The sequence below is a fragment of the Vicugna pacos genome, chromosome 11 (assembly GCF_048564905.1).
Source record: "Vicugna pacos chromosome 11, VicPac4, whole genome shotgun sequence".
Lineage (NCBI taxonomy): Eukaryota > Metazoa > Chordata > Mammalia > Artiodactyla > Camelidae > Vicugna > Vicugna pacos.
The window spans coordinates 95,860,678-95,885,493 of NC_132997.1; the positions used below are offsets into that span (position 1 = coordinate 95,860,678).

At 52.9% G+C, this 24,816-nt stretch overlaps 2 protein-coding genes and 1 non-coding gene across 7 annotated transcripts in view; 1 reads left to right on the forward strand and 2 right to left on the reverse strand.

Moving 5' to 3' along the window:
- CTBP2 (C-terminal binding protein 2) overlaps nucleotides 1-23,813 on the reverse strand; it is a 151,994-nt gene extending 128,181 nt beyond the window's left edge. For 3 of the 5 annotated variants that reach the window (XM_072972092.1, XM_072972088.1, XM_072972090.1), the window contains exons 1-2: nucleotides 23,683-23,813; nucleotides 23,161-23,368 (exon numbers count right to left, since the gene is read on the reverse strand). The gene's annotated coding sequence lies outside the window, so the exon portion shown is untranslated. Of the gene's footprint in view, nucleotides 1-22,699; nucleotides 22,786-23,160; nucleotides 23,430-23,682 lie in introns of those variants that run through there. The other 2 variants (XM_072972089.1, XM_072972091.1) reach the window with 2 other exon arrangements.
- Nucleotides 7,743-7,815, reverse strand: TRNAT-AGU (transfer RNA threonine (anticodon AGU)). The gene has a single exon. It is a non-coding gene; the product is annotated as a tRNA-Thr (tRNA).
- LOC140699474 (uncharacterized) lies at nucleotides 22,659-24,609 on the forward strand. The gene is made up of 3 exons (XM_072972096.1): nucleotides 22,659-23,110; nucleotides 23,789-23,884; nucleotides 24,013-24,609. The coding sequence occupies exons 1-3, from the start codon at nucleotides 22,826-22,828 to the stop codon at nucleotides 24,604-24,606; spliced, it is 975 nt and encodes a 324-aa protein (XP_072828197.1). The 5' UTR covers nucleotides 22,659-22,825; the 3' UTR covers nucleotides 24,607-24,609.
- The last annotated feature ends 207 nt before the right edge of the window (nucleotides 24,610-24,816 follow it).

The following is a 24,816-nucleotide window of genomic DNA, read 5'->3' on the forward strand; positions in this document are numbered from 1 at the left end:
AGACACCATCCAAAATGCTGACTATTAACCCCCCCAAAATAGCGTCACTAGGCCACGGACATCTAGGGACAGACACATAAAACACATTCTCCCAAAATGGTAACAGGGTGTCTCAGCGGTGGCGCTGCCTGCAGCCTGGAAGGAGCCAGGAGTGACTTCAAATGGGCTCTGGGCAGGGGAAGGGAGGGGGCAGCTACAGCCAGGAGGGGACAGGTCACCAAGCTTTCCCCACCCAAATCTCAGCACTGACATCACCACCAGGAAATGAGATGTTTATTTATTATGAGGTCTCCTGTTCCTGCTTATTCTTTACCTAAAAATAAAAATTTCCCATCTGGGTCTTCACATATCAGCGTTGCCAAAAATCACAATTCACCAAAATATTGAAAGCACCACAATTTCAGAGAAGGGGTTTAAAAAGGGACAGGAAGAAAAGTCTTAGAGGAAAAGTTCAGTTTGACCAGATGGGGCTTGCTCTTTCCAAAGAGCTACACCGTGGGCCTGCAGGGACCAGTGTCCCTTCTGGGGGCAGCAGTGGTGACCAAACACAGGGCAAGGTCTTGGGAACACAGGCCTGGTTTCCCAAGGGGCCTGTGAGTCCTGGCAGACTCGTGGGCCCAACACCCACCGCCCCCCAGATCCCTGCCAGACCGCAGCCGGCTCTCTTCAAGGATGGGGTCCAGCGCACACAGTATCAAGGGTCAGACTTTATCTTTTAAATGCACAATGTGCTCGAGCCAAAAACAAAACAAAAAGCCTTTCCAAGATGCTTTCCAAATTCCAGAAACACACTGGGCTGGAAAAAAACGGAGCCTGTTTCCTCTTATTTTTTCATCTTACATCGGCTAGGTTTACAATAAAAGAGAATAACCTATTTATTTGCTTACCTTACTTGGAAAGACAATAAATTGGAAAGGCTTCATAAATCTCACAGGGAATTCCTTTAAACAAGGACTGTCAGCAAAAATCCGTAAATAACCCTCCGCTGGTCTCCAGCAATCACCTCCACCACACACTCTTTTTCCTTCCTGCTTTTGTACTAATCTTCTAGCAAACAAATCAAATCAAGCACTAAAACGTTTTTATTCTTATCGAGGTGCGGCTCAGAAAACATCCGGGCGTCCACAGGGGCTGTGGCCTCAGAGAAGAATCAGATGCAGAGAAGGCCCCTGGGGACCACAAGAGGGAGACCTCTGCACCCCCAAAACCTGCCACCCTGCTCTCACTGTTCACAAAAACGGGGCTGGCAATCGGCTTCACAGAGCCAGGGACGTAGCACTAATTCGATCTGGAGCAAACCCGGAGCCTGGGCAGTGTCCTGTCCAGGTGAGGGACAAGTTCTCAGGTCTCCTCCCACCTGGGCTTGCCCGGTGTCTAAGACAGTGCCTCGGTTCACCTCGCTCCCTTGTAATCCCAGTGTCCTGAGGTTTTCGGATGCTGGTCAAGTCCACTCATCCCCATGCCGACCCAGTTGAAGGAAGACAGCTCGGAGCTTCGGGATGTCCAGAGTAAACCCAGGCCTCGTCCAGGAGGCCCTGTTCCTACCACGTTAACTTGACTTGCGAGGCAACCGTTGGATGGAGCTGATTGAAACGATCTTAGGCAGCCTAGACACAGCAGAAGATGGACAGTCTCACACTGAGGTTTCAAGGACTGTGCTAAAAATAAGTTTAAATAAGAGGCAGGAGGCTCGTGGATAATCAAATGTGCAAGACATGGCAGAGATGCCGTAATCAATTTACATATCAGGAAAGGATAATTACCATAACCAAAGGGAAAATTTCTCCAAGCCGAAAGGTTAAAAAAGAGAGAGACCAGCAAAACCACTACCCACACATAAACAAAAATGTATGTTGTCAGAAAGGACGGGGAGCCTAAGACCCGACAGCTTCCGGAGCCTTGAAACTCCACTCCAAGACCTTGATTCTTGGGTGTGAGATGCAAGACTTACGAAACCCAAACAGACTTGTGCCCGTCCAGAGAGTCACTCAGTAGCTTAGCTGTGCAAAGGAATGGGCTTCTGATTCAAGTCCCACTGAGGTTCCCCTGCAGCAGCTGTCACCAAAGAGCTGTGTTCCTGCAAGACACTGAGCTGCCCAGAGCCTGGTGCGCTGAAGAGCCTCCAGCCTTTGAGAGGCACGTTCGCTGTTTCTATTAAGGACGCACCAAATGCATTTGTTTCTTATCTTCTCCCTCCCGGCACATTCCTGTCTCAAGAAAAAGTAGCTATATTATTATTTACCCACCAAATTAACGTATTTCTAATATTCCTGAATGAAGGCAAAGGCCCTTCTAAACTGGCTCCCTGGAAACGATCATCATGTGAACACCTGAAGCAGGTCCTCGCCGAGACCAGCTGGGCCCGGGCACACACAGCAAGCTGCTCACCCCACGGGCACAACAGTGGCTGCCCACTCCCTTCACTCCAAGTCCACTGGAATTTCAGGATCCACCCAAGGGAAGCGGCTTCCCGCCTGTTGCCTGTGTTAACCTGTGTTGTTACCCTGTGGAGACAGGACTGGAGCCCAAAGAGGGCACTGGGGAGGCAACCCGAGTGAAGGACACCGCAGGCCCTGGGGCAGCAGAGAACCGCAGTCCTACTGTGTTCACAGCTGCTCCACGGGGCCAGGTGGCTGCTAACTGGGGGAAAAGGTCCATGGGTGACTTTTACTGCTGTGGATGGTAACACTGAAAATGCTTGCCGAGCCCTTCAGGACATAAAACACTATCTTCCCTTCTGTTTCAGTAAACTCTAGCATTCAACTTTTCCCATAATAAACTCCAGTGTTCAGGCAGCTTCTCCCCCGCCTGGGAAGGGCTGGGAGTAACTTCCGTCTCAGGCGGTCGTGAGCGTCTGAGTCCCAGAACCTCCTGGCAGCTGTGTCCTGCAGGCTCTCCAGGCCAGGAGGCCTTCCCGTCAGTGGCGGTGCTCCATCCCTCCCATCCCTCCCACCCCCAAGTAAGAACTGCCAGGGAGTGAAGGTCACACGCAGAATAGCTCAGGGTCCCAAAACGCAAGTTCAAACAGCTCTTAACCCGCTGGCCCCTGGCGCCTTTGGGTCAACTTTCAGCTACTAACCCAGGGCTCCAATCTCCATGCACCTGGAAGCCCCTCAAATCCTCTAAGCACTGGGCCAGGTCTCCACTGCACTCACAGCATGGCAGTTCACAGACCACCCCAAAGAGGCCAAGGACGCTTAGCCAGGAATTTCAAGAATCAAGGTCACGTTTAGTCTGAGCTCAGAGGCACCAAAGGGTTTCCTAACAGTGAGTGCCGACCTGGGGCCACTCACTTTCCTGTCCTGAGCTGAGTGGTGGGGCAGTGTGGGGAGGGGGCGCAAGTACTGAGCATTGAAAAGACATTTCCAGCCACAACCAGAAAATTAATATATGCGGCGATCCCCAGTTAACAATTTAAAAAATTCCAAGGCTCATTTCATAAAATTCCCCCCAACTGAACAGAAATAAAAAGAATATTTAAAAACCATGAAGAGAGCGAGTCGATTGCAACTCCTTCCCAAAGTGGAACAGGAACACCTGGTAAGCGTGTCCTCTGGGCGTCGTGTCCAGCACCCTGGTCACACAGCTCATGCTCTGACACACAGGAGCTGGCAAGCGTAGGAGTGGGACCCAGGACTATGGTTCCAGGATGGGATGCCGGCCCAGGTGACCCACGGCAGGTTAGCAGCCACTGCTGCTTCCCTAGGAAAGAGCGCCAGTCCCTCCAGGCTTTCTGCAAACTGCGCTAAAAGGTGGTGGGCCCGGCTGGCCTCTACTTGCAGGAAAACAAACAGGGACCTGACAGATGCCCAGGAGCATGGATCAGTGCGGCAGGCAGGAGTGCAGAAAGTAAGTATGCCGCCTGGCTCCCTCCAAAGCCACTTCCCCACGGAGGAAGGAGGAAGCAGCCAGTGGCCTGGTGGTAACTCCTAGTCCCTCTGGACCTGGAGCCAGAGGCTGTGGTGGACAGAGGAGGCACCTGTCCCCCAGGCACCTTCCAAGAGGGGCTGGGGGGGACATCGTGTGGAGAAGAGTGAGCAGCTGTTGTGTTTCCCTGGGGTGTCCAGGAAGAAAGGCCTGAGAGGCACAAAGGCCCGCGGTGTGCGGGCTCGAGACTACCCACTCTCGGGGCCCATGGATTATCGGGGCAGACAAGATTCCAACTACAATGACTCTTTAAGTCTCAGGCATTCCGTGGATGGCATGGGTGGTGCCACTTAGGCAAGTCTGACTGCTTGCCTGGAGCATGATCCTGGGCCAGGCAAAACCCTGGGATGTTACAGACATCCTAGAAAATCCGGGCACCTCACCCAAACATCTACATACTTCTCCGAACTTCCAAGACTGGCCTCTCCACTGTCATAAACGGACAGCTGCATCAGCAGTGAGCAGGGTCGAGGCATAACCAACCACAAGGGCACTGGGAACCTTCCCTGGTGATGGAACTGCTCTGCAACCACATGGTTTTCACACCCTGTCAAAACATGCGGAAGTGCAGGCTCAAAGAGTGAGTGTAACTGTATAGAAACCATACCTATGTAACATTTTTAAAAAGTTGATCCCTCCCAAAAGCCAAAACAAATAATAAAAACAAATGACTTGCCCTGTGCAGTAAAGTACAATCCCAGTGTAGCCAGAGTGGTCTTTCCAACGAAGGGGCGGCTGCCACCTGCGGCCACCTGCCCCACCACGCCAGCTTTCCCCAGGAACTCGCCTCTGTTCCAGTTAGTAACACCCAGAAGAGGAGACTCAACGTAGGCAGGAAGGATCCTGTCAAACACACACCCGCACAGTCTCCCTGAAATTCCACTGCACTCCAGCACTTCAGTGGCCGAGAAGTGAGAAGTGAGATTCTGCTCAAGTACCTTCCCTAACTGCTCTGACTTGGGTTCCATCTATCACTTTTGCCCTCAGCACACCCTTTAGCCTAAGTCCAAACCCATCTGTTAACAAGCAAGGAGTGGCTCCCCGCAGGAAGCTCCCTGGTGGGGCTGGGTCTGCCTTTGCTGCCATCAGCACCCTGGGGGAGTCTGGAGCATGCATGCAGCGGGCAAGCCAGCAGCTCTGAGCTCCCCACCAGAGGCCACATCCAGCCTCATCCTCATCTGGTGGTGCTGAGACCCCAGGCGTGCCACAATCCAGAAAACCCAGGGATCCAGGGAGCTGAAGGGGAAACAGGTGCGGCGCCAGAGTCCACCCAGCGTTACATGGCAAGCAAAGTGTAGAGCGAGGATGAGACCCTCAACTCTCCCCTGCTGATCCCTCCTCCTAGCAAGACTGCCACCACCCATCCCCTGTAGGTGACCCATATGGGGGCAGAAAGTAAAGTGACAGAGCAACCTTTGGCCCTACCTTGGATCTGGGCTTCCCTGTGGACAGACACTGCGGGATCACACCCAGGGGCTCCAGTGAGATAGAAACTCGAACGTCGGTGTTGAGACAAGCTCAGGTTCATGAAACTGACTGACCCAGACATCAGCCCCCAAGTACCTGAGTAGACACCACTGCCCTCTCCGCACCCCACGGCCAACCGGGCACCTGGACCTGTCCGAGTCCCAACAGTCCTCTGACAGCTCCTGCCCCTCACTGTCACCTGTCACCTGCCTGGTGAGCCCAAGGTTGGTTCAGTCTCCGGGCACCACGACCACTGCTCTAAAATGCCATGTCCAGTGGCAGTGAGTAAATCTGAACTCAGAGCACCCTGTGACCCTCTGGCCGTCTCTTGGCCTCGCCAGTGCCAGCCCCTCTCACTGCCCAGACCTCACACTCTTTACTCCAACAGAGATAGTAACAGTAAGTGCTCACATTGGAGAACTTACTCAAGCTGCACGTCCAGGGTTTGCCACACATTGTTAACTCACTGAACCCTCACACACATTAGAGGTAGATACAAAGGAAGCCCATCTCCCCGCTGTGAGGACAGAGGGCACAAGAAGGCGGGGGCCTTCCCAAGGCCTTCAGCTATTCCCTGGGGGCGCTGGGACTGGAAGTGGGCATCTGGAAGTTACGTTCTTAAGTGCTACACAGTACTTCTTCAGGCAAGAGAGAGCGCCAGAGCGTCTTTCAGTCCTTCCCTGACCCCTCAGCCTGGAGAGGACCCACCCTCCACCCCTGCACTTGGGAAGCAGCGGTCCCCATCCCAGCCCCCGCACGCTCACTACTGCTCTGCTGAACTTCAGGATAAACCCTCCTTGCCCTTGCCTGCAGCCCTGGCATCCGGCACACAGTAGGGGTTCTATTTGCTGAAGAAGCAGATCTTTGCTCAACAGGCGATTTTCAGAAGAAGCAAATTCATGTCAATGTCACTACATAAATGTCCACAAATCAGTCCTAAGTGAGTTACCTTAACATACACTGTAAAAACTTTAAACCCTATGCATAAAATGTCATACATCTATTTTTTTTTGATCTACTAAATTATAAAGCTTTCCTAAATCTCTTAAAGGTAGTTTTTCCAGTAAATGCATAACTGCTTAATTGGGAAGTGTACAAAACACAATTACGCTGCCGAGCACTACAACGTTGCGTGTGGGAATCCCTCTGTTCGTGCATTCTGCCTTACTTTGTATTTACCCTCTATTAAGATGTCTGTATGAAAACAGATAGGTATGCTAATCTCCATAAACACTATAAATCATAAAGTCATTTCTTTGCTAACCCAAGTCCAAAAGCATCCCCAAAAGAAACTTCTAGGGCCCCAAAGGCTCCCAATTCCCACATTCAAGCACAGTTGGAGACCCCTTAACGTGTGGCCCCTAACACACAGGCCTGTGCCACTTTGCCAGGTATTTGCCAGATAATGGTTAGGGCAATAGCTATAATTTCACAGTAAATTGCTGGGCATGTGCAATTCAAAAAGTACCCAAAGCCGCCCTCAGAAGGCGGTTACCCAAACCAGAAAGGGCAAATCCTTCCTGCCCAAGACCACGGTTACCAACCTCCTACCAAGGGGCAGATGGAGGCCCCTTAAATCGTTCCTCGTCTGAAAATACCATGCATGGCCATTCAAGTTCACCCTTCAACTAGCACAAGGAATGTGCCAAAGGCTTCAGACTCTTAAAATTGGACTGGTTGCTCACACCCCTCCCCGTCTTCAAATCTGTACACACATCCTCATTCCTAGAATTGGGCTGTGTGAATACACAGCCATTCTTTAAGCAGCTTGGTGTTTGTTGATGGAGAATAACCAGTTCAGATCCTGCTCCATCATTTACTAACTGTGAGCCCATCCCTGTGGCTTGGCCCACACCTGGGAAGTACCCACACTGGCTCACTGGCTCCTACCGAGGTTGTTACTAAAAACAAAGTAAGTACCTGTGTGACACGGTATTTCTACAAATGGAATAAAGGTAAGCTGCCGTCTACATGGAAACCTAAGTATAGGTCTCAGAGAAGCCTTCTAATTAATAAATTCGCCGATCAAGATAAAAAGGATTTGTCACAAACTGTGTTTGCTCGCATTTCTAAAATGGAAGGTGTCACCCCCAAATCTGCTTGGCATCGCGATGCAATAAAGCTACAGCACAGGTGAGCTCCTGGAGGTGGTTTCATTCACCCACAGAGCGAGGTGGGTGTGCCTTGTGCTCAAAGAGGAAGTCAGACTCTACTGCACCCACCTTCGACTTGTGTATATAGATATTTTAAATTTTTTTTAAATCTTTTTTTCTTCCAGTTTTATTATGATAAAACTGACATACAGCACTGTATACTTTTGGGGGAGGGAGATTAGATTTTATTTTTAATGGAGGTCCTGGGGATTGAACCCAGGACCTCATGCTTACTAGGCACGCGCTCTGCCACTGAGCTACATCCTCCCCTCTTAGATTTTCAAAATGCGCTTCACTGCGTGGCTCATACTTTACTCAAGTGTAATTTGTGAAAATCGTTTCTCTCCTTGCCACTATGCTGTGACACTCAGCCCAGCTTCCTCTCAATGAACACTACTGACTGGTCAAGAGAGGAAGTTCAATGTCAAGTGCATCTGCGTACGGAACCAGCTCTGATTTTAATAGGCAAATACATTTCCCTCAGGTCCTCAGGAATGCTGGGTGCTATTCCAAGGGGTAGAATCCCTCTTAAACCAAAAAATGAGACTGGGTCAAGCAGAAATCCGTATTTCCACTTTCAAGTCTATTCAGTGAGATGCGGGGCTGGAGGAATAATTCAAGTATAAAATCTTTCAATCATTTGTCATGCCAAGTGTCCAGTAACTAGACCCAAGTGTGTGGGTGTGTATCGGGGGAGTGGTTTGTTTTAAAAGAAAGACAGTCTGCACGCTGTTGGCAGGCTCTGGGGCTGGCTGTGTTGAGAAGAGTTTGCAAAAAAAAATACAGATGTTCTGGCCCCACGTGGAGTTTCCCCACGAGACTTTAGGTGGAGCCCCCAGGAAGACTCTCCTAGCCAGGGGTGCCCTGGAGATCCACCTGCTCTAGATGTCACCCTCTCAAACCACCTGGGCAGCAGGCCCTCACTGGGGACTGGTGAGTCACTCATGTGAAAACCACCAAGCCCACAGCCAGCTTCTTGCCACTAAATGCACTAAATATGTATTTGCCCGACTTATGGGGCAGGGCCAGCCTCGGGGTGTGGGCTGAGGGGTGCGAGCACTTACCTGCTTCGGGTTCCTGGGAAGACCTGAATTCCAACTTTCTGTTCTAGGGGGATGCAGCGAGACACAGCGTGTGGAGCTTGAACAAGGCAGGGGCAGAGGGCACTGCTGTCAGCTACATCAGCACCAGGGTAACTGCCGATGCTGCCACTGTCCCCAGTCCTCTTCCACCGCCACCACTAGTAATCATAGTCCCCACCTGCATCGGCCTCTTCCTTACTGTGCAAAAGTGGAAATAGGATACTCTGGCCCCTGAGCCCCAAAATGCCCTTGCACTCCACCACTGGCTGCCTCCCAAGGGCATTTTCAAGGATCACCTCGCTTTCCAAGGGAGATTTTTTAATGGTATGAATTAAGCCCAAAGAAACTGCTGGTCCATGAAATGACCAGCCACCCTGAAGGCAACCATCGGTCTCTTCCACAGACTTCGGAAGGACATCTTTCCCAACGTGTCCTCCCCACCCCCCACCTCACCATTTCATGTTCACATGACCAGTGTGCACCTGGAGCCCATAGGCAGCCGGAAGCAGTGACACCACCGGGCGTCACGTCCACATCCATATGTGCCTGGCCCTGGTGGGCGCCCAGTCTGTCCCCAGGAGTGAATGAATGCCCTGAGACGGGATAACTCAGTCCCACCCCAACTCCCAGGCCCTGGCTGGAACACAGAAACGCCCACAGAACCTCAGCTGCCCAGCCGGACCTGGACCAGTCCCCAAAGGTGCTGCTGACCAAGTGCCCACCTCATGCCGGGAAGACAAACCCAACAAGCTGTTCTCTGAGAAGCAAGACCACAGCCGCCACACTTCAGAGGCTCAGACCCTCCTCCTGCCGCTCAGGACCCGGACGGGGAAAGGGGACACGTGAAGACAGATGCGTGTGGGGAAGGGGTAGGCAGAATGCCTTGTCCCAGACAAATCCCCCAGGGATGTGGCGGGGCACGCCTGCCTCCACTGGCTTCACCTGCTCCGTAAATAAGGAGGGTGTCGAGACGGCGGTGGTGGCAAAGAACTGAGCCACCCTCGCCAGCAGACAGCACCTGTCAAGGGCACTGCCTGTCCTCTAGGCAAAGGACACCCAACCACTCACTTTTCCTTTCTTCTCTGGGAAAGGAAAGTAGGTCTTAAACAGAAAGTAAATATTTTACTGGGCATTTCTCTGAGTGACCTAATAGAGTAACATTCCACAGTCTAAAAACAACCTTTTGAACGGTCTTCAGTTCACCACTTTGGCCCCGAGAATCAAGGAGAAGACAGGCTGCTCCCTAAGCCAGCCACCCCGGCTCTTCCCTGCCCTGCGCACTGCAGACTCCAGCGTTGTATTTTTACATTATTATATAGTTATTCCATAATTTTTACTTCATTTCTTTTCAGCAAAATCACTAATTATGTTATTTTAATCAAGATATTTGAATTTTTGTGTTCTACTGACGACTCTGGTATTTTTTAAGAGCACAAGGATCCAGATCTCCTAACGCAAACACTTCTCACGATGCCCTGCCCCCTTCACCTGGCACCTCCCAACTCCATGAAACTCATCCATCCTTTATGGGCAAAGGATAAAACCACCCCCTCATGACGGGTCATCTCCCCTAAGGACAGGGACCACCTACCATCTTTGTGACTAACCAGCCCCATCTCCCACCCTGCACAACCAAAGCAATCAAGGCCCAGGGAACCTTCTCTGAAGTCCCCCAGTACCGGGGGGAGACCCCTCCTCCTTCCAGTGCCCCCATGAGGCCCCTCTGATCTCTACCCAGGCGGTGTGAGGGACGCTCAAGAAAATCTGCTCCACTGGGCACACAGCGCTTCTGGGCAAGAGTGGCTGATTTACTTGTTTGTTTATTTGGTATTTTTATAAATTTAACAAACCTCTACCACGTGTCAGGCCTGTTCTAAGCACTATTACCTCCCTGAGCAAGGCCTCAGGAAATCCCGGATGCATTCAAGCATCTTGTTCCATCTTTCCTTTTCCACACTTTCTAGAACAGTCTGTCTTGTCTGCTGCCTCTTCCCCTGCTGGTGAGGGTGTATGTATCTTGTTGCCTCTACTCAGCTCTTTGAGGGCAGGGCTGTCCCTCCTTGGTTGGGCCCAGCCTCAGCCCTGGGAAGGAAGGCAGATATTCACAGCCTTTGGGTGGGACCTCTCCCTCTCCATCTAAGTGAGCCCACAGATAACACTGAGGTCAGCCCAGTGCTCCAGTGGGCTGCCGGGGTGGCCCAGAGAAAAGCTTTTGGATCTGGGCCTGGAGCCTGACCTGCCGAGTAATCACCAGGTTGCAAAACTCCCAGCTATAAGCGTGGCCAAAAACTGGTCCTTGCACTGACCCTCCCCTCTTCCCGACTAACAATAAGGTACCCAGACCCGACTCCCACCAGTCAGTCTTCCTCCAAACCCCCAGCTTGCCCACTGCTGCTCTAGAAGATGGAATAAATTAAGGGGGGGTGGGGGGACCTTTAATCTCCCTTGCAGAGAAACATTCTTAAGAACCAGAGTTATACTTGCAACATGTATTCAAGTGGTTTTGCTGAGCTCGAGGCCTGTCTGAGACACACATTAAAAACACAACCCAAACAACTGTTAGGCACACCCCCTCTCCCTTCATGCCCCTGGGACACAGGAGACTCAAATCAGGCAAGCACACAATTATCGCAAAGAAAACTCCAATCATTCTGAGCTGCTTCCTCTGCCCACGACTCGAAGCACATCTGGCCAGTTTAGGGAAAAAAAAAATTACCCACCGTTCAAAGTCCTCCTTAAATACTCAGGAAGACATCATTACAGATAGAATTCCAACGTTAATTCTGAAATCTCCTGCCTTTTGTCAGTTGCAGCCACATTCTTAATCCCAGGCTTAGTTGAGAAATGAGAAGAAAGGATGTTTGTGTGTGGGGGAAAAAAAAAAAACACCCTCAGCCCTGAGTGAAGAGCAGCAAAGGTCTTAGAGGGACAGGGAGAATGAACAGAACTCTGCAAAAGGCCAAGGCCAGACAACCAGGCCCTCGGGAACCCTGGTGCACTCCCCATGGCGCCAACGTGGGCACGTGGGAAACCCAGCAGTCTCCCTGCGTCCTGCTCAGGGGACGCGGGATGCCAAGCCCAGGGGCCTTTCTGCAGAACCAGGGAGCCCTGAAACTCAAGACAGGGCAGGGGTACACACGTGCTGACCCCAAAAAGGTTCTGGGACCCCCACAAATCCTGGCTCTCCTAAAGAAGCTGCATGCTGAGGCTGGTGGACAAGGGCTGACAAAAAGCTACAAGAGACATGAGAACATTCCTGTGCGTAGATGCCTGAAGACCCAGCACGTCCTCTCCAGGCAGAACAGCCCCCAGGAAGTAGCTCCTCCCTTCTCGTGGCCCACTGAGCACCGCTGGGTCCTGAGAGGCACAAGCTGGCCCCGGGCTGAGCCCGGCCGGGCTGCAGCCCAATGCACCACCCTCCCCATGTGGAGTGATGCAGGATGGAGGCCTGTTTGGAAACTGCAGTGGAGGGGCTTAAAATAGACAGAATATAATCATGACTCAAGCCGGAGTGGTGTCAGCACTCTAGGCTAACAGGACTCTCTGGTCAAGAGATCACACACCGGCCCTGTCCCCCATTCCACCAGCCCCTGGGCTTCCCTCCGCCCTTGAGGAAACAAGGCAGAACCCAAACACTGAGACTGGGAGTCTGATGTCCCCACCACTGCCAGCCCCGCTGCGGCAGCAGCAAAGACTTCGGGGATTTATTTCCCAAGCACACACGTGTTCACGAAAGGAAGAGCAGCACTGTTGGGCAGGAAGGTAATCTTATAATTAAAAGAAAGCCTGTTTTTCAGGAAAATCTCCACCGTGTGGGGACCTTACCCTAAAGGACGCCAAGGTCAGTTGAAGAGCTCCGACATCACCTGCTCTGGGTGCCTTTCAGGTGAGTTAATCACCCAGGCAGGGCCTATCTCCAGATTTCAGGACACACCCAACTTTGTGCCATTCCTCTTCAATTCCCTGATAGCCTCTTTGAAAAGAAAGCTGTTCCCTTTGTTTGGGAGTATTAATTCAAATTCCTCTCCAAGGCCAACACAAACGCAGGGCAGCAACCCAAAGGAGGTTTACCCAGCAGCATCAAGTTTCTCGCCAGTTTTTACAGGAATGGTGCAAACAGACTATTCCAATTAGGTGAAATCCTCACCATCCCCCTTGTCTCTTTTCCCAATTCCCCCACGCTGAACACAGGAACTAGCTCCTGCTGTAAGGTGTGCATACTGAATCCGGCTGTAAAGTGTACAGCCGCAGTGAGGGAGGGGAGCACCCCCATCAACCTCCAGCCCCCTCCCCCAAATAGGGGGCCTACACCAGGAAGGAGGGGGCTCACTATGAGGACTCCCAGTGAGATCACTAACTCAGACCAGACTTACCTACTGAGAAAAATGGTACCTGGCCACTAAATCCAACTTTACCGCAAAAAACCCTAAGCACCGTGAAAGCTACCCCATCTCAGGGCAAGTGCACTCACACACGCATTTGTGTGTTGGGGTGGGGGTGCACATCAGAGACACTCAGATGGAGGCAGAGGAGAAAATGAGATCAGGGCGGAAGGGTTCTAATTTGGCTAGCACAGCAAAGCCATCCCCAAATGTATCCAAGTGACAATCAGAGCTAAAAGAAGCCTCGACCAATTACAGAGAAACTAGAGCCAGGTGGAGTTGGCCTCGTAGTTGCTTAATCTCCCTGACTCTTTCTTCACTGGTGAAACAGTGGCTATCAATTCTACCTCGGAGAGGCCAGATCAGTAATACTGGGCCTAGCCCTCGAGGTCCCTCCTTTCTCTGGTCTTTGCTGGAAGGTCGAGTCTATGGTCCAGAGGCAGCATTTTCCCAGGGCACCCAACGGGCACCCCCACGGCCCCTCACCCCCCACCATGTACTGCACCTGCCTCAGGCTTCTAATCAGGAGCCATGCTGTTCATTAACCCAGAAAGTGTAGTGAATTTAAAACAGGCCTGGTCCAGGAAACTATCTACAAATCCTTCCTTGGCATTAGATTGTGAGATCCTAACAAAAGACCACTAATCAAAGGAGGAAATTAAAGCAAGCCGGACTTCTCATAGCCCCATGTGATCTGGAAAGCAACTCTGGGCCTGAGAAAGGTAATTGTTTCTGAGAAACCATCTGAATCCTGGGGAGGACATGCCAGATTCAGGGCAAGCTTGGACTCTCACCTCTCCTCTGCTCTCAGGGTGGCAGGAGAGGCTCCAGGAAGAAGCCCCACCTCCACCAGGGAATCCTGCCAGATCCTCACTTCCAGGAGCCTGTTCAAATCGCACCTCTGCCACTTGGAGGGAAGGGAAGAGATGGACAAGTCACCCAAGCACCCTCTGTGCCTGACAGTTCACCTTGCTGTGAACATCCAATGCGACACAGACCAAGCATCCAGCAAGAGTGACAAAGATACCAAGTAAATTCTCAATAAATGGCAGGTACAGCATTACATTAACGGAGACAAAAGAACTATTTAAATGATCTGCAAGGATTTCTAGAGTATCAAATTAAGTTCTCAAGGATAGAAAAAGCCAAACACACAGAAATTCCTCCACCAGGGAGAAGAGAGGTGTAGAGCAAAAAAGCCCCAGATCATCCTGGCTCTAATTTACTGGCCGGGCAACCTCTACTCACATGGCTCATCAAGCCTCCAGCGCGAAAGGCAGAGTGAGCTGGATGCAGATTCTGAAGAAGGACGTTGTAGCCCTGAAACTGGGACCCTGCTATTTGGTATAAAAGTAAAGTACCCAGATTTGAAGGTTGCCCCAGAAACCGCAGCCTCAACATCGCCCAAAGGACGGGATGCCAAGCCGGCCAAGTCAAAGTGATGGAGTCGTTTCCCGTTGGTTGCATCTCGGCCACCACCGCGTAGTCAATCAACGAACCTCCCTGTGGGGGTGAGGGGTGGAGACAGAGATGACGCGACCCCAGCTTTAAGATCCCCAGAGCCCGCGGTCGCTGGGGGTAGGCTCAGGCACTGTCCAGCCAGGTACCTGGTTCTGCTCCGAGCCTCGGCCGCGGGTTCGGGGCCCACCTCTGGGTCCTGCGTCGCCTCGTGGCTTCTTCCCAGACCGGGCCCGGGGGACTGAGAGGTGAGCCCGCGGGTGGGCGGCGACGTGGGGCGGGCCCCTGCACAATGGCCTGTGGGAGGAAGGAGGAAGTGGGCACTGCGGGGTAAGGGCCATTTCTATCACCTCTCGGAGACTTTCCCGCGGCGGGAAGCAGCTCCCTATTTACAAGTGAAAAGGCGAAGCGCGAGGGGAGGGGCGCTTCCGGCGGAGTCGGGTACAGCGCGGGGTGGGGGTGGGAGGCAGGTACGCGAGCCTGCGGGGGGACTGGGGGAGGGGGTTACGGCGGAGGGGCGGGGCAGCCAGGTGTGCGGGTTTGGCGGGACCGGGGGGGTGGGGGGCACCGACTCGCCAGGTAGGCGGGCTTCGGGGGCGGAGCCTCCAGGTGAAGCAGCTAGGGGGGCGGAGCCATCAGGTTGGCGGGCCCCAAGGGTCGTGGGGACCTCACCTTCCGGCCGAGTCCGAGAACCCCGGAACCCGGGTCGCCGGGAGACCCGACCTTCCAGCAGGGCCCAGCACCCCGGCGGTCGGGACGCATTCACTGCCACACAGCCACAGACACCGCCCCCTCCAGGTGGAGCGCGGCCAGGTAGGCGGGCTGGCTTTCACCCAGGCCCACCTTTGCCCTCCCCGCAGAAGGTCGTGCAGGAGCCCGGAAGTCGCCCGCGGTCAATCTGGGCCGAACGTGAGGGTTCCCAGCGCCCCAGGCCCCCAAACTCGAGCTACAGAAACCAGTGGTGGAACAAACCTCTATGACTCGGGGGAGGCAATTCAGTATTTCTTCCTCACATAAAATAGAATTGCTCTATTTACCTAGCCCGCAGGAGCGCCGTGAAGATTAATGACTGTGAAATGTTTTTAAGATCAAACACACTCTGAGATTTTACTTGTAGACACTTATGTGTGCATATTGACATCTGTACAGCAAAAATATACTCTATTGATTGCCCTCCTGGAGTGACTTCTAGCCTATAACCAGAAAGCAATAAGAAACAGGAATCAGGTACATCTCTGTGTCCTCCTGGGATACCAAGGAATATGGGTAGAAAACTTGGCATCAATGCTGGGCCTCCAGCTCCATCCAGGCCCCGAGGGGCAGATGGAGGAATTAGCCAGCAATGCAGTCCACAGTTCAACGTCTGAAGAAGAGCCGGAAAAAAACTTTTAAAATATTTGTCACACCCACTGGGAAGAAAATGCACCATTCCCACCACTCAGTTCTCTAGGCTGGTGCCCCCGTGTGGGCCGCCCTCGGGGTCTGTGACGTTTGGAAAGCGCTGCGCCACGCCCAGACCCAGTGGTCAGTCAAGCTCAGTCAGCGCTAGGAGACCACGCAGCCCATCTGGCCTGGCAGCTCCAACAGCAAGGCCTCCCTGGTGTCACCAGCATTCTGTCCCTCCCAGCAAAGCAGGCCCATGTGACCAGGTGAGGCCGCTCCACTCCCAGCTGAACATTCTCAGTCCCCTCAGCCATTCCTGGACAGGGTTTTAAGAGCTCTCGAGGGCCCTCCCGGCTCGCTGCGGGCCCTGGCTGCGCTCCAGGTGGGCAGGCCCGGAAGCTCCACCACCCAAATGGGCGTGCAGGCACTGTGCCTACCCCTTCCCTAGACCCACCTGGGCCCGAACAAGCTGAGACCTACCGCACTAAAGACAGCCATCGGCAAAAGAATAAAGTCACAGCCAGAGTTCATTCAGCAGGAAAGGTGCCCGAAACATTTCCCGGCCTCTGCCCTCTACAGCAAAGGGATTTCACCGCTGTTCCTCCCACCCCTTCTACCCCCACGCCCCTCCCAACTTGCACTCACCCCCCTGGGGCAGCTACAGTACTATCACTTCCGCGTTTGATTCAGGTCAGTTTCACCTATCAAGTGATTCTTTAGCTAGCTTCAGCATTAGGTAGGCTTTTAAAATTGCCATACTAGGGGGGAAACCCCATCAGGCCAGAGGAGTTGACCTTTAAGATCCAGGTCTTAAGGTCTACAGTTTCTTCCAAAGAAACTTCCCGGGATTCCGTGACTCCATAATGAAGTTTTTGTTTGTCCTGTGCTGGAGGCCAGATTTCAGGCCTGGCTGGAGCGCAGCAGTGAGTTTACAACCTCTTGGCCAGCCCCGGCGCTGGAGAAAGACCCACACATCTTCTATGTCACAAATTCCTTAAAAAGGCTCTTCCAAGTTTTTGCCACAACCTGGGCTGGGATGAGACACGGAAACACTGCCACTACTTCCAGTCAGTCCTCAAGCCAGTTAATAGTGTCTTTCAAGTCTTAATTAAGGATTTATTTTAATGCAAAAAGCACACTTCTGAGCACTTTTGAGGGGAGAAAAAGCAACAACATAACAGAAGGTTTTTGGGGTTTTGCTTTTTCATCTTACAAGCAGGATGAATTTTAAGAACCACAATGGATTAAAAGCACTGCCTTTCCCCAACCCCGGGACAATTTTTGACTCTCAGTGAACAAAAGGTGAGGCTGCCCACCAAGTTCAGGCAACAGCTATTCGGGATTAACATCCCCTAAACACCATCTGACCTTGGGGAGAAATGAAAGCTTTATTATTACCCAGGATAGAAGTCACAATTCTCCATAAAAGCAAAAGCATCACTTGCTCCATGAATAAGAACCCAACCGTTTTATCACAATTTTTGTGAATATTAAGCCAACTCCAAGCAACCATCTGTTAAATTTAGTTACAGAAACAGTTAAAGCAGATCATTTCTAAAACACTCACTCAGGGAGGGACAGGCTAGATACAGATGGAAACATCAACTGGCCTCCAAAGTTCTACCCAAGGCACCTCACTAAAGTCAGAATGGGCATCAGCCCTCAACAATGGTCAACGGCTACCCTGGTTCCATTTCTGGCCAGGGTGAAAAAGAAAGTTAACAGGAGCGCCTGCCACTTTAGCAATAGGGTTGGCTCCACTTTGGAACCTCAGTTCCCATGTGGGAGCAGGAGGGCTTTGTGAATGGAGGAGGAAGATGCGATCCAGAGGAGTGTTTTCAGAAATGGCAGCGGCTGTGCAACAAAACACAAAAATCCAACAAATACGCATTTTAGCTGCACTTTCCCTAACACCCCGAACAAATTAAAACCTGCTTTAATGTGAGGAGAGTAATAAAAATAAACACAACTGCTTCCTGTGACTTAAGATGCCTCGATTTCTGCTACACGTTGAATATGATTTCTTAAAATTGCGTTTCAGGGGGAAAGACGTTTGCTTCTTTTACACTTTCTTTGGAGAACCTTACCACTTGCTTTTAGAATCTTTCCCCACAAAAGCAGATCATTGAGGAGAAAAAGCACACAAAGTTCCGCAGAAGTCCAGAAAAGATCACCGTCTAAGAAAAACTCTGGAAGGGGAGCGGGCCGGCAGCCCCAATTCCCTTGTTGGGCAAAGACAGACTGTGACTGGTTCCCATCCCGTCTGCAGCTCCTGAAGTTTCTGTGTTCTCGAGCAGTTAGAAGAATGAAGGCGAAACTGCCCCTTGGCTCCCATGGTCAACATTCCACACAAACAATGGCCTGGCTCTCTCCCTATTGTACATTCTGTATTCATTTGTGAATCCCGTTTTTTTGCACAATGTGCAAAGCCCTTCTTTTCACTGGTGAGATCCTGAAGGCCCAAGTGCAGCCATAATTTAGGCTTGAAACATTAATAATGATGGCTAAAAGCAACTACATACAAGATGATGCCCAAACATTAATTTGTGAAGATCATCAGAGTCACACTGATGGCTTTTGGCTACTATCCATTAAATCATGATCAAAAGAAATACTGAACACCTTAAAAATGGTTCTGAAGGGTTTTTTTTTTTTAGCAATTATTAAATATAATTTCCCAAACCCTGAGATAGGTGTGGGGTTTTTTGTCTAAAACCTTTTTGGAAGTCTTTGATACATATTCCATCAAACCCAGACTTGAATAAAAATTAACTTCAAAAGATTGGGCTGGGGGAGAACCCTTGCATTTTTCCTTTTTTCCCCAGGATGCTGTAACTTTAACTGTAGCAGTGTAAATTAGGACATGCTTACCAGCTGTAAGGGAGAAAACTGATACCTGCCCAGGCAGTACGGCCCTAGGGCGTATCCATTCCAGTATTTTCATATTGCCCACTAAAAGTCTACAATAGGAGAAATCCACACAAGCACCCCTTAGCTAGTCATTTGCAGGAAGATTCTCAGGGAATAAGGCACCCCGAGACTTCAATATGCAGTGTTAAGTACTTCTATCCGAAGGGTCAAGCAAACTGCATTCTCATTTTTTAATTACTAAGAAAATGTGTTCCACCCTCTGTAATTGAACCATCAGCCAGGCGGAGGAAATATTACCAGAGCTGTGCCCCGATGAACAGATAAATTTCTTTTCCCAATCATGTACTACATGAATATATATTTGTGGTCTGTATCAGGGACATGAGACACTTGGACTGCTGCTTTTCACTGATAGAAAGATTATTAACAGAGGGACCCAGGCTATACTCACATAAGTTATGATGACAGCCCTTCTATATTGAAATGACACTGGTAAAAAATGACAACTGAGGTGGCCATTCTATCGTTGCTGTAAACTCTAAATTTTTTTCCATTTAGGGAAAGAGTTAAGTGCAAAGGGGATAACTTTGCCTTCAAAAATGATTCATGATGGAAGAGTACTGTTGGCAAATAGCATTCTGGTGCTGGACCCCAGCGGGGCCGCCCTTTCTGTTTTGAATCTCAAGGATTTCAAATGGTGAGAGCCATCCTGTCCTCCCATGGCTTCAGTACTTAACAGTTTCCAGCAACAATATCCTTTCCCAATCCAGCCCCTTGTTCAGCGCCTGTGTTTTACACCCATCCTTCATTTACCTTGGAGCTAGCTGCTCAACACTGAAAAAGTTGCTGGTTGACTTTGTAGTTGTGTATGTTGTTGCTGTGCTATGGCTGCTTGTTTCACGTCCTCTCTCTTTAAGACACTTCCAGACTTACGAACAGAGATTTCTTTTTGGAGTTTTAAAAGTCAAGAGCAAAGTTATTGATTATTCCCTGAAAGGGTAACTGATGGGCTAGTTAATAATTACATAGATAGCAAGTTTTCCTGTTTCATCTTGTGTACACGACCAGATTAACAATGCCAGGGAAAGCAAACTCGACTCCGCGGGGACAGGAACAGGTGTGCCCTGAGTCTTAAAAGGCCAAAATATCTCACAAAGTATGTCACTGGTGTATTTTTACAATGCTAGTAGTAGTGTTTGCTTTTAAGTAGCCCCCCCTTTTTTTTTTACTTTTTTAACTTTAAAGAGATACACTTTGTATGCACTATTTCTTCACTCAGTCAGTGATTAAGTCCAGATATAAGCTGCAACTTGTGCCTCGCAAAGGAATACATTTTGAGGACAAAGAGATTTTCTGTTATTGTTGTTGTTTAAATTACAGTTAAGAAAAGGTAATTTGCCCTGCCCCTCCCCCAGGAGGACACCCAGCCAAGGGGCAGTTTGGAAGATCCCAAGTGAAGTCCTAAATAACAGGGTTTTGAGCTCAATCTGCAGAGCCATGCAGAGCAGCCTCCACCCAGCCTTATTAACGTGCTATCAGAAAGGAAGGAGAAAACATACCCCTTCGCTTTATCGCCCCAAACAGGAAAAAGAATTAAACTAAAAGGCACCTTGTCAGGTCTAAAACAAGCTCCAAATCCAAGATTTTTAAATTCCCTCTAATAACTGCTTTCTACAGGAGCAAACTGGGGTCCGCTACCCCTCAGGCACAGAAAACCAATCAGTGCCATAAATTCCCTGGGCCTTCAACCCTCACTCCCTTGCACTGGGGACAGAGTGGGGGGAGGGGGTGACCCGACATCAACACTTACACTAAACCCCTTGATGCTCTACAGAAATATGCTGGCTTATTTCCTTTGTTTGGTCCTGTTATACTTGATCAAGTGTGAACGATTAAACTGGTTTCATTAAAGGCAAGTGCATTCACGGCTAACATCCAACTTCAATGGCAACTGGAAGCATATTTTGCAAGAAGGAGGGCCTGCTTTTTTGCTTGAAATCTACCGTCTCATTAACTTTTCTTTTGGGGGCAATAAAAAGGGCACTAGGGGTTTTTACAGGAGAGTGTCAGAGCAGCTCAGAGATCTGATACTAGACAAAAGGACATTTAGTGTTTCAACTCTGGGATACAGTCCCTGGTACTTAAAAAGAGAAAAGAAATCCTGTTTCAATATTAAAGCTGCTCTCACTGAAAGTGTTTAATTAGCATTTTGCATATCACTTTATAATTGCTGTAAGAAGTACTCTTTGAAATCAAAGGGTTATAAAAACAAGATCCTTTAAAGTCCCATTACTTCAAAATGTAAAAAAATTATTTAAAAAAAAAATCAAAACCGTGGAATTCTCCGAAGTCCATGAAAACTAACAAGTTCTACTTTGAGAACCCTAGAGGCAGAAAAGCAGTTTTAGGTGCTGAACACGACGTAAATTTTAAACTGTCTTTGAACCCAAGCACCTAGCAGAGTAGTGTCTTCTTTGAAATAGTACGAGTTTGATATATTTCGCCAAATTCGAGAGGCAGAATCACTCAGTAAACTAACCAAAATAAACGTCCCCTCCAAATTATCCATGTCAGATAAAAATATACCAGTCTCTACAATATCCAACAGAATTGCAAATAAGGCACTTAGCATTTTAAATTCCCAATGCATATTTATAGAATAGAATTCTCTTGTCTACCCTTCAAGCCACTCACATCTGACTCTCTAAGAACTTAACCCGATCTCCAGTCTTAAAAGAAAAAAGGGGGGAAAAATCTAGAAAGATCTGTTTACCCCGGAAAGGGCAAGTGTGCCCGGCATGACGACGTAGGCCACTGCCAGCAGGGTCCACCGCAAGAACGCAGAACAAGCCGGGATTTCTACGAAAAATTTCTCTTTCCCCCTATAAAATACTAAACACGGGGATCCCTGGACCCAACTGCTGCTTGGGCCGCCTCCGGAAAAAGTACTCCGGGTCTGGGAGCACCACACACTCGCGCGCTCACGCACACTGTGTCTGTGACCATCGGCGGCGGCGGAAAGGGAGCCACCGGAGGGAGTGTGTGCGCGTGTCTCGCCGCGGCCAGCGGTGACCGCGCGAAGCTCCCGGGCCCGCGGCCTCCCAGCACCAGGGCGCTGCGTGGGCTGCGGGCGACCCGCCGCGCCGCGGGCCTCCCGCTGGTAAAAGGGCCCTGAGCGCCCCACTCCGGCGCGCTTCTGCCCAACTTGCCCCGGGGCGTTGGGAAGAGCGCGAGGGAGAGAAAGAAAGGCTCTTCCTCTCGGCCGCGCGGGTCGGTCCGGCGCCGCGGAGGACAAGGAGGAAGAGGCGACCGCGGCCGCCGGGCTGCCGTGGCGCCGCGCCGAGTCCACGCCGCCCGAGGCGCGCCCTTGCCAGCCCCTCCTGCGAAACTTTTTCTTTTTGATTCGCCCCACCCGAAAAGTGCGGCCAGGGCGGGGGAGGCGGGCGGGCCGGGTTCGCGGCGGCGGCGGCGGCGGCGGCGGCGGCGGCGGCGGGCGAGGAGGAAGTGGTGCCGGCGGGAGCGCGGCCGGGCAGAGGAAATGCCCGGCCAGCCGGGCCCCCCGCCCGCGCCTGCCGCCCGGCTCGCCCTGGGCCCCCGCCCCGCTGCGACTTTGGCGGGCCAAGCCCGGCGCGGCAGTGGTGGCGGCGGCGGCAGATGTGGCCCGGCTGCCCGGAGGAGCCAACAATGCGGGGCCGGCAAAACAAAAGGGTTCCACTTCGCCTCCTTTCCCGTCTTTCACTTGCGCTCCCGGGGCGCCGCGCGGGATCCCCTGCCAGCAGGGGCCGCTTCCCCTGGGGGCCCGGAGCCGCGCGCGCCCCGGTTTCCCCGCGGACCCCTGCTCCCCTCCCCCGCCCCCGCCCAGCAGGCAAGGCCCGGCGCGCTCGGACTCCGAGTCCCGGGGGATCTAGCCGTATTGTCCCCGTGGCGCGCCGCGCGCTCGGCCTGGGTCACGGGCGGCCCCCGCGCGCGCACCCACCGGCCTCAGGGAACAGGAGCCGGGGGCGCCTAGGAAACCGTCGCCGAGACGCCGCCGCCACTGCCGCTGCCCTCCGGACGCCGCCGCGCTCGGGATTTCTTTTTTTTTTTTTTTTTGCCAATCCTGATGGGAAGGAAGGTGACCGCCTACTTCGCATTCATCAACTCTCATCACAACAACAAAAATCCTGGCGCAAACGGCGGCCAGCGGGCGCGATCGGCAGCGGGGGGCCGCAGACAGGGACCCCCAGGCCGGGGCCCACCCCCGGGCGCCGAGCGGGGACACCGCGCCGGGGGCGCAGACCAAAGATGTCCTCGGATGCCGGCTCCGTGTCCTTCGCCCTCCTCCTTCTCCTCCTCCCCCAGTGGCGCAGTGAGCCGCGGGCGCGGCGCCCCCAGCCCGCGGCCGCAGGTGAGGCGGGGGCGGCGGCGGCCCCAGCCCTCCCCCGGGGCCCCCCTTACCTCGTCCCGGGCCGCCGGCGTCCACGGCGAAGGGCGCCCACCCGGGAGGCGGCGGTGGCGGCAGCGGCGGCTCCCGCCCCTCCCACCCCACCCGGCGGCGGTGGCGGTGGCGGCGGCTGTGCGGCCCCCCCTCAGCGCGGCATGGCTCCCGGCTCCGTCCCTCGCTCCTCGGGCAGCCGCCGGCTCCTCTGGGCCGCTCCCGGGCCACCTTAAAATGACACACGCACACAGGGACACACACACAAAAACTTAATCTCTCCAGCTCCCCGCCCCTCCCCCTCCCCTCCCGCCGTTCCCTCCCCTCCCCTTCCCTTCTCTTCTCTCCCCACCCTACCCCTCCCCTTCCCTTCCTCCTCCTCCCCTCGCCGCCGAGCCTCTTCCTACTTCCCCACCCACCCCACCCCCTTCCTCCGCCCACCCAGCTCCCGATCCTCCCCAGCCTGGTCCCGGCCCCGCGCCCGCCCGCCGGAAGGGGGCTGCGCTGGGGGTCCCCGGCCCGCACACGCCCCGCGCCAAGCTCACCCCCAAGAGGATGCTAATTCCAACTTGGATCGGGGGAGGGAGTGTCCTGGATGCCGAGCGCCTGCCGGCTATTTGCTCTTCTTTATTTGTTTCTCCTCCGGGAGAGGAGGAGGAAAACGGAGAGAAAAGGAAAAGGAAAGAAGCGGCGCTGGTCGCGTCTCCCGGTGGCCGCCGGCTGCGCAAGAGCGAGGCGGGAGGAGAGGTGAGGGTCGCCGCTCGCTCACTCCTAGCTCTTTTTTTTTTTTTTTTTTTTTTTTTTTGGGCAAAGGCGGGGTCTCTCTTTGCAAACCAATGACACAACCCCACATGGGCCGGCCTCGCCCCCTACAGATACTCTTCACTACAAATCGGCTCTCTCGGGGGATTAGTGGCTCCGCGAAAGTGCACACAGGCTCTGCGGGCGGGCGAGGGGGCCAGGCGCAGCGGACACTCCCCGGCCGGGCCCCGCCCGGGAGGCCCTCGCGAAGCGCTGGGGCCTCTGCGGCTGGGGTGGGGGTCCCGCTGCAGCGGCGGGAGTCTGGCTCTCCCTTCGCCCTCCTTCCTCCTCCACCCCTTCCACGTGGGGCCCCGGGCGGCCGGCCACGTGGGGGGACGCGAGCCCGGGCGGGCCTCGGCCCGGCTCCCCGGAGTGGCCCTGGCTCCGTCGGGCCCCTGCCAGGCCCGCGGCGCCGATCTGCCCCCTTCCCGGCCCCGAGGCTCAAACTTCCTCCTGGGCCCCGGAGCCGACCGCTCCTGCCTTCTCAGGACCGCGGGGTCAGGCGCCGGCCGGCCACAGGGGGCACTTGCGCTCCCCAAATCCGGATCCGGGAGACTGCCCGCGCCTGGCCCGAGGGGCGGCGGTGGCTGTGGGTGTGCAAGCCCTGTGTGCTGGAACTTGGAGCGGTTGTGTTCCCTACAAGAAGCAAAACATTTTTTACACATTAAAAAAAAAAAAAACGTTCCTTCCTGTTGCCTGGATCTCGCCGGAGCTATTTTTAAAGACTTGCCTTGGGTGGGAGCTCCGGACCTCGCGGGACGGCGGCGGGCTGCGGCTCGGGGGGACCCGAAAGTTGGGGACCTGGGGTCGCGCTCCGCCCCGACGTTAGTGTCTGACACCAAACGTGGGATCCAGGCCGAGCGCCAGCCGCCTCTAGA